This window comes from Corvus brachyrhynchos, unplaced genomic scaffold (genome assembly GCF_000691975.1).
Source record: "Corvus brachyrhynchos isolate BGI_N302 unplaced genomic scaffold, ASM69197v1 scaffold54, whole genome shotgun sequence".
In the NCBI taxonomy this organism is placed as follows: Eukaryota; Metazoa; Chordata; class Aves; order Passeriformes; family Corvidae; genus Corvus; species Corvus brachyrhynchos.
This window is the reverse complement of record NW_008237902.1, coordinates 418,552-433,858: the sequence shown is the minus strand read 5'-3', so window position 1 is coordinate 433,858 and position 15,307 is coordinate 418,552. Positions and strand designations below refer to the sequence as shown.

Below are 15,307 nucleotides of genomic sequence, written 5' to 3'. Positions count from 1 at the left end.
AACTTCTCAAAGTCATACTAAAGAAACTGTATTTCAATATATCTTTCATAAACATAAATGTGTAACAGGCAGTTAAGTGGTAACATATTGCCATTCAAAATATTCTTACCTGCTCGGTTATTGAGCTTAAATCATTAGTAGATGAAAAATCTTCCTCTTCATTTTCAAAAAACTCATAGTAGTTCTCCAGAAGTCCTGCCATTATTCTGCTAACTATTTCTTGTTCTTTCAGATCCTCCACATCTGTGTAAATGCTGAAGATTTCAACACTGTTTTAGTTTAAAAATCTAAATCCCACAGTTCCTCAAAGAACACCTCTGAATGTCTTCTATGACTAAGTGCTACACTTCACAACATTATCCCCTATCCATTCTGAACACACTGAATTTAAAGCATGCCTTCACACTACTGCCTTATAAAGCTTTATACTATTTTATGTTTTACAATAATGAATTAGCAACTATTTAGTCAATTAATTTTTCATGAGGAATATTTAAAATTCAAGTATTTTCCTGTGGTGAGGAAACAATAGTATAAACTGGTAGTTTAACAGCTCCTCCCAGAATTGTTTTCTTGCTACAAATAGCAGTCTTACATATTATCACTAAAATATTTCAACCTCAGAATAAATACAGTAATGCAACAATCAAACCAGTGGTTTCTCACGCCACAACTCATAGACGAGCTGCTGTTTAATTCTTAGCAAAAATTGTAAAACCAAACTGGGGTGAGAAAGTGGGTGGAAACAGAAGGATTCTGCCTGAAACATATTGTGCACTTTGTTACTGTTGCTCACAGGCCAGGAATGACTTTAAAGTACAGAGAGACACTCAAATTCCCACAGAAACACTGAATGAACTTTTATAATTAACTTACTGAAAAACATCCGGGCCAAAGACTGCAGCTAAAGAACTTGCTGACCAAATTTCTTCATGATGCGATGCTACGTTAGCTAAAAATTTACACAGAAACTTTAACAAACTGTAATTAACAGGTGGAAGCTGCTGCAAGAGGAACCTCAACTTTCTTCCAAATTCATCTTCATTATTGTAATCTGAAAAAGTAATAAAAATATTTTAATCTCAAAGAAGATATCTGCTTTTTAATATTTGATACTGATCAGCTTTTTTACTATGACCATTACTTACTTCTGAAAGTACAAGTAATTTGGTCAAACCACAGCCTAAAATATGAGAATTGACTTGCATTTGTTCAATATTATCCACCACATTCTCTTCTGCACATTTTCCCCAATTAATGCTCACTCAAATTTCTGATTTCCGAGGGCAAACTTTGCATGTTTTTGTTTTACCACTGTTACATCACAACTGCTTTGAAGAAGAGCTCTAGAGACAACAACAGCTCCAGATAGTGACTTAACTGCCATCAAGTTAAATTCTTCTGGCAGACAAGCCACTTTGACACCTTTTCCTCTACAAGCATCCCATTCTCACCACTCTACTTGCTTTTATAATACTTAACTGACAAATCCAAGCTATCTCAATGCAATCATCTTTACACATGCTTAGTTCAAAGCTTACTGATTCAATTTCAGATCTCAAAAAGGGTCACCATAAAACCTCCTCATTCTCACCCCACTTACCTATACTCTTCATCGAAGTATGTCCCCATAAAGCTCATTTGTTACCTCATCTGCCTTACAGGCAGCAAGGTTCAAAAAGTTTACAGCTGTTTATACCTAACTGAGAAATTCAATATATTGGAAAAGAAATGTCAGGAAAGCAAAATGGGAGAAAAATTGATAGAAAGAGGCCTCCCCTTCTTTCTCAGACACTTGAAAACTCTTCTAAGATCAGTTAGAGAGGGAAAAGTACGTTTGAAGATGATGAGCCATCATTGCCTCTCTAGATGAGAGAGCAGAGACATCCCAGTCCTTAATATCAAAGCAAAGAGTGAGTAAATTCCCTAAGAGCATGTACAGGAACACTAAGCAGGAACTGTACAGGATTTCATTTGCTCAGACACAGTCAACATCTACAGCAGCTGAATACAGGCAACCAAGCACATAAAATAGTTGTTTCAACACATAACACAACAAAATGAACATTCCATTGACAGTTCTTACTGTAGAAATGCATTTTGGAAACAGAACAGAAAAAAAAGACTTTTAAAAGTACTTTAACAATGTAGACTTTTAAAAAGAAAGGGAGCACAGAGAGGTGATAATCAAGACCACTTTGAACATACACATCTCCATGTTTTGTCTAACCAACCCGAAATCTAACAAATCTGAAATTTAAGTTCTAAACAACCAGAGACCAAAAGGGAGAACGTTCTTACCCTCTAACTGAAGTCCTGAGGCACTGAAGCATGGATACACACTTGTGGGACACATGGCCTAGTGCACTGGGACCACCACATTCACAACTCAGTGACTCAAATCACCTGTCTTTGAGGAACCACCTGCCTGCAAAGAGCTTCTAACATGCACAGAGGCCACACCTTGCTGTATAAGGAAGCTATCCTGAGGACTAAGCCTGACCTAATGATATGGAAGAACTGCTGAAGAGAGAAAAGACCAGAACTAACATATGGGTCAACAATTACTACCACCTTCTGCATTTCTTTAAGCAATTCCACTGCTTCAAATGCAGCTGATGATGTAATTCTGGAAACTAACTGAGATATGTCTGTCAGACAGGCAAAACCCAATTAGAGGAAATCAGAAGTCTAATTTTAGCAGCTGAAAACACTGTTTAAGGGTTTATGTGGTTTGATTTCCTTGTTACAGATAACTTTCAATGCTTCTGAAATAACTTTTACACTTACAAAAAGACAGTAAAGACAGTAAGCTGCAAGTTTAAGCAAAGGTTCTCCACATTTTTAACAAAAGGGAACTAAACGGGGACTTGCAGGACAGAAAGAATCCATATGTAAACCCATCCACAGTGATCTACTCAAAGACGGGAGGAAAAAGCCAAATTTCACACTAGATTTTACAGTCATAGAAGGGAAGTCTGCTGTCACACTGAGTACACCTCAATCCCATTTCCAGTCCTGACAGATAACATTGCAACCAAAGCACACAGCAGTATTATCATTATTACTACACAGAGCACCAAAGACACCTTAGTGCCACTACAAATCTCAATTCAATACTGGGTTTTACTCTTAAAATCATAAAACAAAAACATTGAATCAAAAATAGTTATTACCTTGAGAAAGTTGCATCAAATGTATGTGCAAACTGCCTGGAATAACTGGCTCTGGAAGTTCTTGAAGAAAAAATCTAAGAAGGCTAATAGCTGAGGGTACATCTGCTTCTTTAACCAGGTCCACATCTTCTCCGTTATCATATCGTTGCCGGAGCCACTCCACTGTCTCAGCATTCCCATTGACTTGGAAAAGTCCTTCTTGTTCCAGACCCCCTGAGTTAGAAAACAAATTGCAGAAATAAACCTTTAGCTCCAGTATGGACTAATACATCAGAAAAATACTGATAATCAGATACGCACAATTTCCACACTGATTGAAACATTTTCTGAACAACAGTTTTGAAAGACTTCCAGCAGTTCTCTTCCGAACACACACAGTCTTGTGCCAAGGAAACAATAAAATAACAAGGGAAATGTTAGCAGTTCCTAAACCACTGCATTTCCTATCAGGTGCCCTGCTGAGCTGACTGCATCACTGTTTGCTAGAAAACAGTGATAACCATAACAGAAAGAGTAAAGAAAGGAAGTACCTGAAACAACCAAATCACACCCAATTGAATAATTAACTTCAGAAAACAAGTACTCTTCAAACCCCACAATCTATTCTGTAAAATAACGTGAAATACATTATTTTAAATACAGCAAGGTAATACATACCATGTTCCTCAATATAGTCCACAACATGGCGGACTATGAATGGAACCTCATTGTCTGGTTGCCCTTCTTGCTGCAGCTCATCAAGTGGAATTCCAAATATTTTGTTAGCAAGAACAGAGTTGCAGTTACTCAAGGAAGGGGAGGAGCTCTTCCTCATATCTTTTTGCAGCCAAAAATCAAAGCTGTCTTTTCTGTCAATAGAAGAAATTAAAACCAAAATCTCACTTCAATATATGCTGTTGAAAGCATTGATCTGTAACACAAAGTGTTTTATTTACCTAATGCAAATACTCTCTAGTCTGTCTCCATCCATTCACTGATTTAATGGACAGTTCTGTAATGGCTCCAAACACAGCTAACTCAATAAAATTACTATCACTGAGGTGTTCTGTCCTCAACAGAGGACTGAGAAGAACGTATAGAGCAGCAAAGAAAATACAGAAAATTCTAGTTACCGAATTTCTAATTAAGTTCTAAGGTACTTTGGTAGATTCTTCCGTACTTTTTCTGGCAGCATTTAGTAGTCAGGCTTTCAGAACTCAATACAAAAGCTCCTCAACAGGAAACGAAACCAATGGATCATACCAAACCAAAACCCCAAGTCTCAATTATATGAAATGATTAAGTATTTTGTGATACACAACTGCACTGCAATAATTTTAAAATCTATTTGGCATTTTCTGGTCTACATAATAAAGCTTTCAACACCTGCATCAAATTAAAATTTTTACTGAACAGAAAACCCCCAAAGCTAGTTTCTAGATGCTCAGTGATACCATTCTGTCATGCAGAAGCTCAAGCTTCACTTGCAAGTCTTTGCTTGATAAAGGATCTAGATAGATAACAAAGGGCAGTGTAAGTCAGTCAAGCTGTTACCCTGTCAAAACCAAAATATTTCTTCTAGCAAAGAAAAAACTGTCCTTTCAAAATAAATAACAAAAAGAAAAGAAAACATACTTGCTTAAATGCAAGCAGTCACTTTCACAGGGGCTGGCACACACAGAACACGAAGTACCTGCTGTTAGTCAAAGCACTGCAAGCAAACTAAAATTCTCTGTTTACTAATAGGTAAATTCTAACAGATTAGACATTCTGAAATCCATACGTGTTTTTCTTTTTTTTTTCCCCCCAGTAAAACAAGTTAAGACACCCACCTCAGAGTACTTATACAGCCGAGTTTGAAAAACGCTGTCTGCGCCAGCTGCCCTCACTGACCAAGCATTCTTTTGTCATTTATGGTTGTTTAAGATTATGGCAAAAGATCAGCCTGTAGTTCCTCATTGAAGAATAGCAGAACTCGATCAGTACTTCAGCAGTTAATCTGAAAATAAGGAAAATATTATTAGATCATAAAGTTTTCAACAGTTTTAAACTCGGTCACGAATCTAAACATCACATTAGAGGAATTCTTGTCAAATCATCAGTTTCTGGTTCTGAACAAGAAAAGCATAAAGACCACATTAGCACAGCTTATGAGAGAGCCCCCTAGAACAGCAAATCCCTTTTTTCACTCACAAGTTAACCAAACCTGAAGCGAAAGTTAGCATGGGACATCTAAGTCTTAACAATTAAGAAATAATTTTCAGACTCTTACAATCCTCTTCCAAAGAATCAAGGAGGGCTAAGTAGGTTACACAGACTGTTTTAAAGTACCTACCATGCTAAAATATTTAATGGCTATGAAATTTTTAGAAGGATCTCAGGCACGGGTTTCATGCAACATCTTTAAACAGCAAGACCAAAACCAAAATCCTAACTAAGGAACATCTAGAGTCGACCAGTTTTTGGTGGTACTGATCATCTTTTCTAGGAAGTTGACAATGTGTCCTAACTGCCAGTTCAAAGTCCAAGTGATCATCAGATCTGGATACAGGAAGCAAAATCCCCCAAGTCAGATTCCATAGAACCACCCACATTTTTGCCACCTTTTATTTAGAATCCAGAATATAGGGACATTTTCCGTGTTCTCAGCTCTCAAAATAGCTACAAAACCACATTAAATTGTCTTTATGGTTTTCTGTGGTATTAAAAATTTAAATTGCAGCTTCATGGCACAGTGGACCCAATGTAATGCCCAGAATCAGTCAAAGGGTCACCTCAACCCCTTGATCTCACCCATTACCTGCTCTAAATAAACTCAAGCAACTGTGACTGGGCAAAACAAGCTTGCGACATACACACTCGCATAACCACAACACACATCACCAAAACTAGACAATGAAGAGGCTTTCCCCAGCTTCCAAGTGTATTCACTGAAACCTTCTGTTTCATAACTGGAGATTGATATGACAGACTGGAGACAAGTACCTTCCCTCCCTTTGTTCTCCCACATCAGCTCTCGCTTCTGTTCCACATCAGGACAAATAAACTTCATCTTCGTTTGCAAATTCCTGACAACCAACCCCTCTGGTTTCAGTACCAAAATGCCAGACCATTAGCCTATCACAACAGGAACCCAGAGTACTTCCAGTAGTTTGAATAAAGCAGTTTTCCTGCTCCCAATCCCCCCCAAACTGCATCCATGTGCTAAGGGAATTGGTCATAAGCTCTATATAGGACTGCTTCCACCTCCTCAGCATTTTCTTGCATTGAGGCCTAGAGCAAAAAATATTTCAGGCTTAAAATTGTTTAAATTGTCTCTGTCTATTGCCTTATATTACACACAGGTTGTAAATCTGTTACATCTCACCCAAGTGAATGAATACTGGTCTGAGATCAGGACTCCAGGTGAGCTGAGAATGGAAAATGAAGGGTTATACTCCAGTCAACGGGTTTTATTTTTTTGGTTTTTTACCATCCTATTCAAAATTGTTATTGCAAATTCTCGGTTACTAAAAGATCCTGCCATATTCCAACAGTGAAGCAGCTGCAATTCATGACCTTCCTATAATTTATGAAGGCCTTGTACAATCCTTTTTCTGTTTGTTTCAGTATATTAAGTGAAAGTTAACATAATCTTTGCATGTAAGTAGATTTCAATCAATCCCAATATAACATGCAAATTTTAAAATATGAAGTTGCACACAGTCTATTTTCTCAAGTTCTACCAAAGTCAGCCTGTCCACAATGAACCAGAAAACCTCACACTGGCCAGCTGTGGGGTTAAGGACAGCTGGGAGAAAACCTTTGATGGATCTGCCACAATGCTTCAGGCTGACTTGCTAAAACCAACAAACAAACCTTCAAAACAAACATCACCTAATAAAAAGACCAAATTAGAAGTAACCACTTCTTTATAATACAGCACCAAATGAACAATCTTGAGGCTCAGCTTTCTCAGCAGAGGCAACTTTGTGCTCAGTTCACTGACATGAAAGCTCAGCCACTTTTGCCAGGTGCAGCAGATGAACAGGCTGCCTGAATATTAATTTCATTCAGGAGGCATGAAAAAAAGAGAAAAATACAGACTTCTATTTTAACTGGCTTGGCAACGTAACAATGAGGTTGAAACAGCCTGGTTGTCTCATTGTAGAGCAAAACCGGATTTACAACCAGGTTTATACTTTAAAGAAAGCTTTATATGGCTTATTATCACCTAGAAAAACTAGTGAAAGCCTCATTTTCACCCTCTCAGATACACGTACTTTTGCACACATTTCAATATATCATTAGAGGCAACAATTTATTTTCAGAGCATTTTCTGTCTTTTCCCTTTTAGTTCAGGCTTTGGTACCTTCACAGGCTGTAATACAATTAATCTGACATTTACCAAATCTAGAAAGAGCTACAAACTCTGGAAGTTATTCAACTTCCAGTAAGTTTTATTTCCTGCTATTTCCAACACTGTAAAAACTGTTAATAATTAAACATTTTATCTCCGCTTTTTATACGGATCAAAAGCTTCCCCACTTGCCCTCCCTTGACTCAGGAAGTGCAGCACTTCGCTGCAGACACATATGAAAACTAGGACAAGACATGTAACCTTCAGGATTATTTCCAGAGTCTTTTACAAATACTAAGCAATGTTGTGGAGTTTTTGAATACTTTTTTTTGCCCTGATCAAACAACTCAGGAAACAGGAGCTAACCCATTCAGTCAACTCTTTCTACTTTTGCCCATATTATCCTGATCCTTTCGAGCACGTGCTTGTCTCTCACAATTTCACAACCAAAATGCTTTGCAGGTTCCATCAAGAAAAAGAAAAAAAAATAGCAACTAAAAAAAAACCCACACAAAAGAAAACTACCTAGCTTGATTTTAATTACAAACATTCTGGTTACATTTTTTTCAGTCTACTTCCCCTCCTTGTTACAACAAACATTTTAAAACATCCTTAAGCTATAATCACGCTCTGCAAAACATAAATGCAGGAAACTAAAAATACACCTTATTATAACCACATATTATACCACAATTTTACAAGAGACTGAAAAAAACTTACTGTCCTTTACAACATGTTGAGCCCAAGCATCTTAAATGAGGGTAAAACACAGAGTTTTGTTCTGTATTGTGGATTTCAGTGCTGTCATGCATTATTTTAAAATTTTAAAATTTAAGGAAAATTCTTCAGAGAGTCTACTGGGAAAACAGCACCATGAGCTTCATTTTCCCATCATAATAGCATTTACTTATCTTGGCAGCTCAAGAAGTATTTACAACCACACATGAAATACCACTAAAAACCCCACAGAATATATGGCTAACTGTTAATATTTGAGGAATACACATGAAAATTTAGACTTACATTTAGTTCAGCTTTTACATTAATGACTGAAGTACAAATAATATACGGGTATCATTTTAAAGTCCTCAGGGTTCCACTACCTTTCCTTGAAACAAAGGAATGAAGCAACAAGTAAAAATAAACAAAGGCTGCAACTGAAACCATGCCATAGGAATGAAAACATTAATTCTGCGTTTAGAATTTCTGCCACAAGTCTCAACTATTTAAGCAATTCTTTTATTTGCTTGTTTTATGTAGCAAGAAATTCGTATTGTCTCTGAAGCCAAACCCAAAGCTAACACTGACTGCTGTTCTGCCCTATTTTTAATATATTATTTTGTGGCATTAGCAAACATCTCCAGTGACTTTTTTCTTAACACATAAAAGCAAAAACTAACTGTAAGATTTTCAGATAGGAAAAAAGCAACAAAATGGCCTGTCCCTGCTTCTCAGGAAACACACCTCAAGTTTTTTGGCTTTTTCAGCCCGCAGTGCTGTGACCCTGTGGACCACCACATGCCTGCAAACTGGGTCCTAAAAGATCACATACACATCCTCTAGTACAAAGAGGATCAATGCTCCTTGTCTGCAATAATTATTTACAAATAAAATTCCACAAAAAACATTAGTGTCTCAAAGTTTTTTTATTTCATACTCTATATTTGATAAGGAAAAATAATGTATTATGTTATTTATATGACTTACAGCTAGACAGAACTTGTAATGTCCCCCTGGATGCCTACAGCAAACATACTGTTAAACCCAAATAAAGAATTGATTTTTTGGCTAAGCTTGAAATTATCAAAGTTATATTTTAAGAATTTCTAAATGATGGCCAAAAATTAAGACACAGATTCCAACTTGGAGTCACAAGGAGCTCTCCTCATGTCATCTCCTCATGACATCATCCAGAGCCAGCTGCCAAGCGTGAGCAGGAGCAAGAAGGCTTCCCTGGGAAACTTTTGTGTCCCAGCTCACTACAGAACACACAGAGCCATTTGCCAACTGCTGGAGTACACACTAGTTATGTTTCAAAAAAATGACAACCAGCACTCTTGAGCTTAAGTTTTGTTGAGTTAAAAGGAAACTAATTTTTTTTGTAATGTTATGTCAGAACTGTAACAATTGACACCGATTGATTTTTACGCCATTTGTATACTCAAATTACTGCTAGCATTCTCAATAGATGAACTGCTTTTGGGCAAAAGAGCTTTTGCTCATCTGATTTTCAGCTTTTGTTCAGCTAACAAGTAAAAACAGAGTATCTTGCTTGTTTGAATTAGTCCAGTCAAAATTGAAAAGATGGCCAGGCTGGGGAGGGGATATGGCTTGAATAAATTAATACAAAAGACAAACTGAAATAAACCTCACAAACAGAACTCTACCAAAAATCTAGGACACAGGAAAGAACAAACTTGTCTCAGGAGCAAGTTAAAGGCATGCAGAGATGTGCCACTGCTTGAACAGACACAGAACATCCTCCATTTAAAAGAATAATCACATTTAAGTACTCATTAATATATTTGTGTAGTCAAAACAATAATTATTTAAAATAAAATTCTTAAAACCAGCAAGATTAGCTTAAAATAGATTCTTAAAGCAAGATTTCCTCTTTTTGACTGTCAGTGAAATCAGCTATCATGAGGTATTTTAGTCACAAGTCTAAACTGGCAAATCAGACAACTGGGCTCAGTTATCATTTTAAATTTAATAAGCTGGTCCTCTTAAGCATACTGTTTGAAATTAAGTATAACTACAAAATTTAACTTGCAGCGTTGAAGGAATCCATGTTAGAATAAGTATCTTCTCAAGTAGATATGAATTTCCTGCTCCCTTCATTTCTCATTATGGCTCCTAACTCTTCACTGCCCTGTTTGCTTTCTGGTCAAGTAGGAATCAGAAGGAAACCAGCTCATTGCAGTTTTGCACACAATCACAAAAGGAGTTAGCAGAAGCATGACCACCAGCTCTTCCATCAATGAACTGTTTGCCTGCGTATGCCTTCACATGCACGCTCACACACACGTTAAACCTCAATTCTACTAGCAGAAATTCTCCATTGTTTGCCACCAGCACTTCTGAGATAGTCTCAAAAACCACTCAACTGACAAAATACTGGTTACACTGACAAAGCAAGTAGAAGCACAAAAAATACAACATAAGATTTAGTGGAATGTAATTCTAACGCAATTTTTGTTTCCTGGGAATGTGGCAGCAAGCCTTCTAATTTACAAATTAGAGCAATTTAAATTAAGCCTTTATGTCCTTACCATGCAAGAAAGCAACAAAACACCTCATGAAAGTTCCTCTGGAAGAGATATAACAAAAACTAATAGAAATTTGGATTTCACCTTTTTTTAATTCACAAGCCAAGAAACTATAATACTGATTAGTATTTATTTTCCAGTCATTATAGTTTAGTCTACAATTTCAGTTGACATAACCTGATCATACTGTCTCTGAAAAAGCCCATCCTACACAGACCTTCACAAGAGCCAGATCCTATCTATTAGAAAAACCTCAAATACAGGGACTGATTTAAGCAACATTCCAAAAAAATTCTACACTTTTAAAGAACAAGCTGAGAGATCACCAAAATGTTAGCTGGTTTTGATATGCAAAAATAATGTTTTATATTCACTTACTAGATAAAATCCAAAGGCTTTTTCACAGCATTACAGCAACTTATAATCCTCCAACTACATTGTAGCAAGAAAATAAAACCATCAGCGATACCAGAAAAAGTAGATGTTTGCTCAGTGCCTCACACCCACCACCACACACTGCCAGATTTGCTCTCATCTGCTGCTGCCAATGCACATGTGCAGAATTATAAAGAAACTTCCTGCTCACACAGATCCCATCACACTCTTAACAACAGTAGTTAATAAATAAAAAGGCTTTTGTATCTTGTGTAACAGCTAATTATATTCATCCTACTCGCCACCCCCCAATGCAAAGCTCTACTCCACCAACCACACACATCTCATTGCCCCTGCACCAGATAATGCAGAACTTCAGTGCAATGGCATTATAAAAGTACAGTAAAGTAACAGACAGGAAGAAATTATCAGTAAAACTATGCAACTTGAGAGCTTCATGGTATAAAACTAAAGCAGTTTAACAATTGTCACTGCTGTTAAAACAGACTTTGGAACTGAATTCAAGCTACCTCAGAGACAACAAAAAAGAAAACTATAAATATATAATGCACTTAATTCATTATACATAAGTTATCCTATTACATATATTTATCATCAGTTTGTTTCTCCCCTCCCAAACAGATAAGCAGAAATACACACTGGAACTCAGCAGATTACAAAATGGTTACACAGCCCCTTCACTATTGAAACACTGCCTCTGTCAGAACCTTAAGCACATGCCACCAAAATAAAGGACAGGCTCAGCCTCCCCACTACACTAAGACATTTCAGTGAAGAGTTCAATCCTGTAGCAACAATTCTCTGAATTTCAAGAGATGGGGAAAGAAAAAAAAAAGACAAAAATAAGAGATCCGGTACTGATGTCTCCTGTCAAAACTTGATTATGACTAAATTTGAAGACACCACCAGAAACCTTAAGGTTAAAAGTTACATTGCAGACTAAAATTAACTAACCTGATTACATTACTAGAGTGCCAAGACAGTAAAAGATTTCATTAAATGTGAAGTTCAGCAAAAAGGGGAGAAAACCTTTCAAACATACACACTTTTAAAGAGTATAAAGGAAGAAAGAGCCACATTCGTAAGATTCCAGCTCTCACCTTTTCAGTTTTGCCCATGTATTATTATCCTACACAGCTGAGCACAAATTTTAATCCGGAACACACTGCAGGGAACACTGAACAGAAGAGACACACGAGGAGAGCTGCCAGCAAGACTGGAACCTGGACAATCAGCGCAGGGTTCCCACCAGATACAGGGCTCAGATTAAGCAGATGCCCCACCCAAACGTCCTTAGAAATGTCCAAACAGTGAAGAAAATAAAAACCATTTAAACCTCTCAATAGGAAAAAGCCTCTGTAACCGCAGTCTTTGTTACAAGCTGTCTGAACACAAACATAAAGCCCTATCTGTAGTTTAAGCTCGTTTGGCATATCTTTCTTTTCTTTTTTAAAACAAATATACAGGATTTCACACATTTACAAGGGAAAGACCACAAGACTAGAATGGTTTGTTACTATCACAATAGAACTATTTTCACTGATCAGAATACAGTCCTGCAAAATATTACCCATTTCTTGTAGTGAACGACTCCACCCATATGTTGCAAACATAACAGGTTTTGACCTTCTAAACTATGTTTTTTAGACTTCAAAACAAATCAGCTCTACAGGAAAAAAAATCCTGGTAGAAGATGCAGTAACAAATATATTATGGTTTTGGCTGCAATAATCCACAGAATTCACCTGAACTGACTGAATTTTCACAAATCTCAACAGCTGGCTATCAAGCCAGTACAAACTGTGAAGATAAATCTGAATTTACCAAAGCTTTGAGAGAGCTAGTCATTCTCAAACAAAATTTTTGCACGTAAGATCTCTTACCTTACAGAAGATAACAGTAAGCAAGACTGAATTGCTCAATAACTTTCCAGGGAGCAATGTAAAATTCTTGTATTCTCTGCCTGAATCCAATTTTGACAAGAGACATAAAGCCCCTCTGCTGAAAAACTGAAAGAGCCATCACTTTACAAACTGCATGACAAGTAACAATCTCCCTTTTCCGTAGCCCTTCACAGAAGATTTAATAGTCCTTCGATTCTGTACCTCCTCCTCGTATGTTTTGGATAAAGTGTTATTTTTCAGTCCTTAAATAACAGTCCTCACATCTGAAATAATCAATAAATATACAACCAGGCCTGCAATGCAAGGAAAAAAGTTTGAAAAGTTTGCCATCCTTCGTCCTTACAGATGCAAATGATGAACTGCCTTACACATAGTTAGTTCACTCCCACCTAAATGGCCACTAGATTTTCGTGTGTTAATATGGCAGTAAAATTAACCTGGTGCTATGCACTGAATTAGAGGACAACTTGAAGCATTCTCTTACCGACATCACTTCCTCTTCCACATAGCTGCAGCTTCTTTCGTGGGGGATGGGAAAAAAAAGAGAACAACCACACCAAAAAAAAAAAAAAAATCCTAACTTAAAAATTACCCCAGACTTGGCAGGTTTTGCTCACTTTCCAATGAGCCCTGGAAAGAGGCATCACTGCTACAGTGTACCATTTGAACAGAAACCAAAAGGCTGAGTATTAGAAAAGGAAAAAACCCTACCCCATAGAGCCCTCACACACAGCAACCAGGGTCTCACAGAACTTTCTGAAGTCTGTTCCAAATGCACAGAATTTCTTCAGCCTCACCTGCTTTTTCAAACATGCCATTATGTACATTAGAAAGCAGCGCTTCACTGCTTGCACAGGTCTCAGGGTATGAGCCACACATGACAAATGTTAAATTAAGCCTTTTAATGAGCTGCAAGAAGATCCTCCAGTGTTCCAAGCAACACAAAAACCAAGTGCCCAAACTAACACAGAGCAGATAAAAACTATCATTTGCCAAACTCAGATGTTTTGACGTGTTGTCCATGTCAAAATTTGCAAGCATTAAGTTTCCAGGAGCTTCTCCGAGTCAGCTTTCCTAAATGTAACCATGGGACAGTCTACTTGATTGATTTTTCTAAAACAATATGGTAAATTTCCAGTTAGATGCTTTCAAAACACTGAGGTATTTAATTCCTTATTGTTACATAGTCGAGACAAGGAAAGGATCCCTATGGAGCCAAACAATGTATAAAATAGAGACAAAGAAGATTAAAAGAGATTCTAAACATTTTCAAGTCTATGCAACAAAGAACATATAAAGCAATTTACTAGTAACGAGCAGAAAAAAAAAAGGCAAACAAACAAAATAGCTAAATTGCTGATAGTATAGGCAAACAAACCAGCTTTCTGTTCTTCTTAGGCAGGCAGATTAGACTGCACAGAAGACAGAAAAACTTCAAACCTAAATGCTAATATGGTTTAACAATTTGTTCTAAACTCATATACTAACAATTCCATCCCTGAGGACATTCAGGAACACATGCCAAAAGAAAAACAAACAACTGTAGGTTTTTATATATTCACTTTCTTCTTTTTTTTTTTTACAGGCAAAAGTTATTACACAGTATTTACTTTTTACTTTCTTCATCTGTTACTTCTTTTCCCCATCTTGAGCCTGACAGCAGTAAAAAATTTTGTAAAATTTTCTTAAAATGCAGCCAGACCAAGGAACTTGAGAATAAGAGAGTTGTGCATTAAAAACTGGCATTGCAGTGTGTGACGGCAGGGTTTTTGTTGTTGGGTTTTGTTGCGGTTTCTTCCAAACCTGGAAGGAGCACCCTGGAACATCTCATGTTAAAGCAACTTTTTGATAGCAAGAAACATTTCCACTCAAATATTCAAATCTCTAAGGAGCTTCCACGAACAATGGAAACCCACAGATCCCTCGGAAGACACATTTGGTCACAGGCTGGCGCGTTAAGTCAATGACCCAGCGGTCTTAATGCCAGCGCTGCCTTCGCGATCACAGGCAATTTAGTGACTGCCCTTCTTTCAACTTCTGGGACCAACTTCGCTGTCAGGGAGCTGCGAGGCTGACGCTGTCAGCGCGCCAAGCCCCATCGCAGGGGGCACCAGGCTGGGCCGTGCTGGGCACACAACTCCTGGAGGAGCTGGGCTGTCAGCGCTGCCTGCGAGGTCCCACCGACACCAGCCTGGGAGCCGCTCCCGCCTCTTGACAGCTCCCTGCGCGGGGGTCCCCGCAACC

The 15,307-nt window shown here is 37.6% G+C and overlaps 1 protein-coding gene across 5 annotated transcripts in view; it reads right to left on the bottom strand.

The window, feature by feature from the left end:
- Positions 1-12,283, bottom strand: part of FAM13B (family with sequence similarity 13 member B) — a 41,639-nt gene extending 29,356 nt beyond the window's left edge. For 4 of the 5 annotated variants that reach the window (XM_017732950.1, XM_017732953.1, XM_017732952.1 and 1 more), the window contains exons 1-6: positions 12,260-12,283; positions 4,988-5,154; positions 3,834-4,024; positions 3,177-3,389; positions 877-1,054; positions 110-254 (exon numbers count right to left, since the gene is read on the bottom strand). In XM_017732950.1, coding sequence (XP_017588439.1) covers positions 110-254; positions 877-1,054; positions 3,177-3,389; positions 3,834-3,990 — 693 coding nt within the window. In that variant the 5' untranslated portion in view covers positions 3,991-4,024; positions 4,988-5,154; positions 12,260-12,283. Of the gene's footprint in view, positions 1-109; positions 255-876; positions 1,055-3,176; positions 3,390-3,833; positions 4,025-4,987; positions 5,155-11,141; positions 11,165-12,259 lie in introns of those variants that run through there. The other variant, XM_017732951.1, reaches the window with a different exon arrangement.
- Between the last annotated feature and the right edge of the window lie 3,024 nt (positions 12,284-15,307).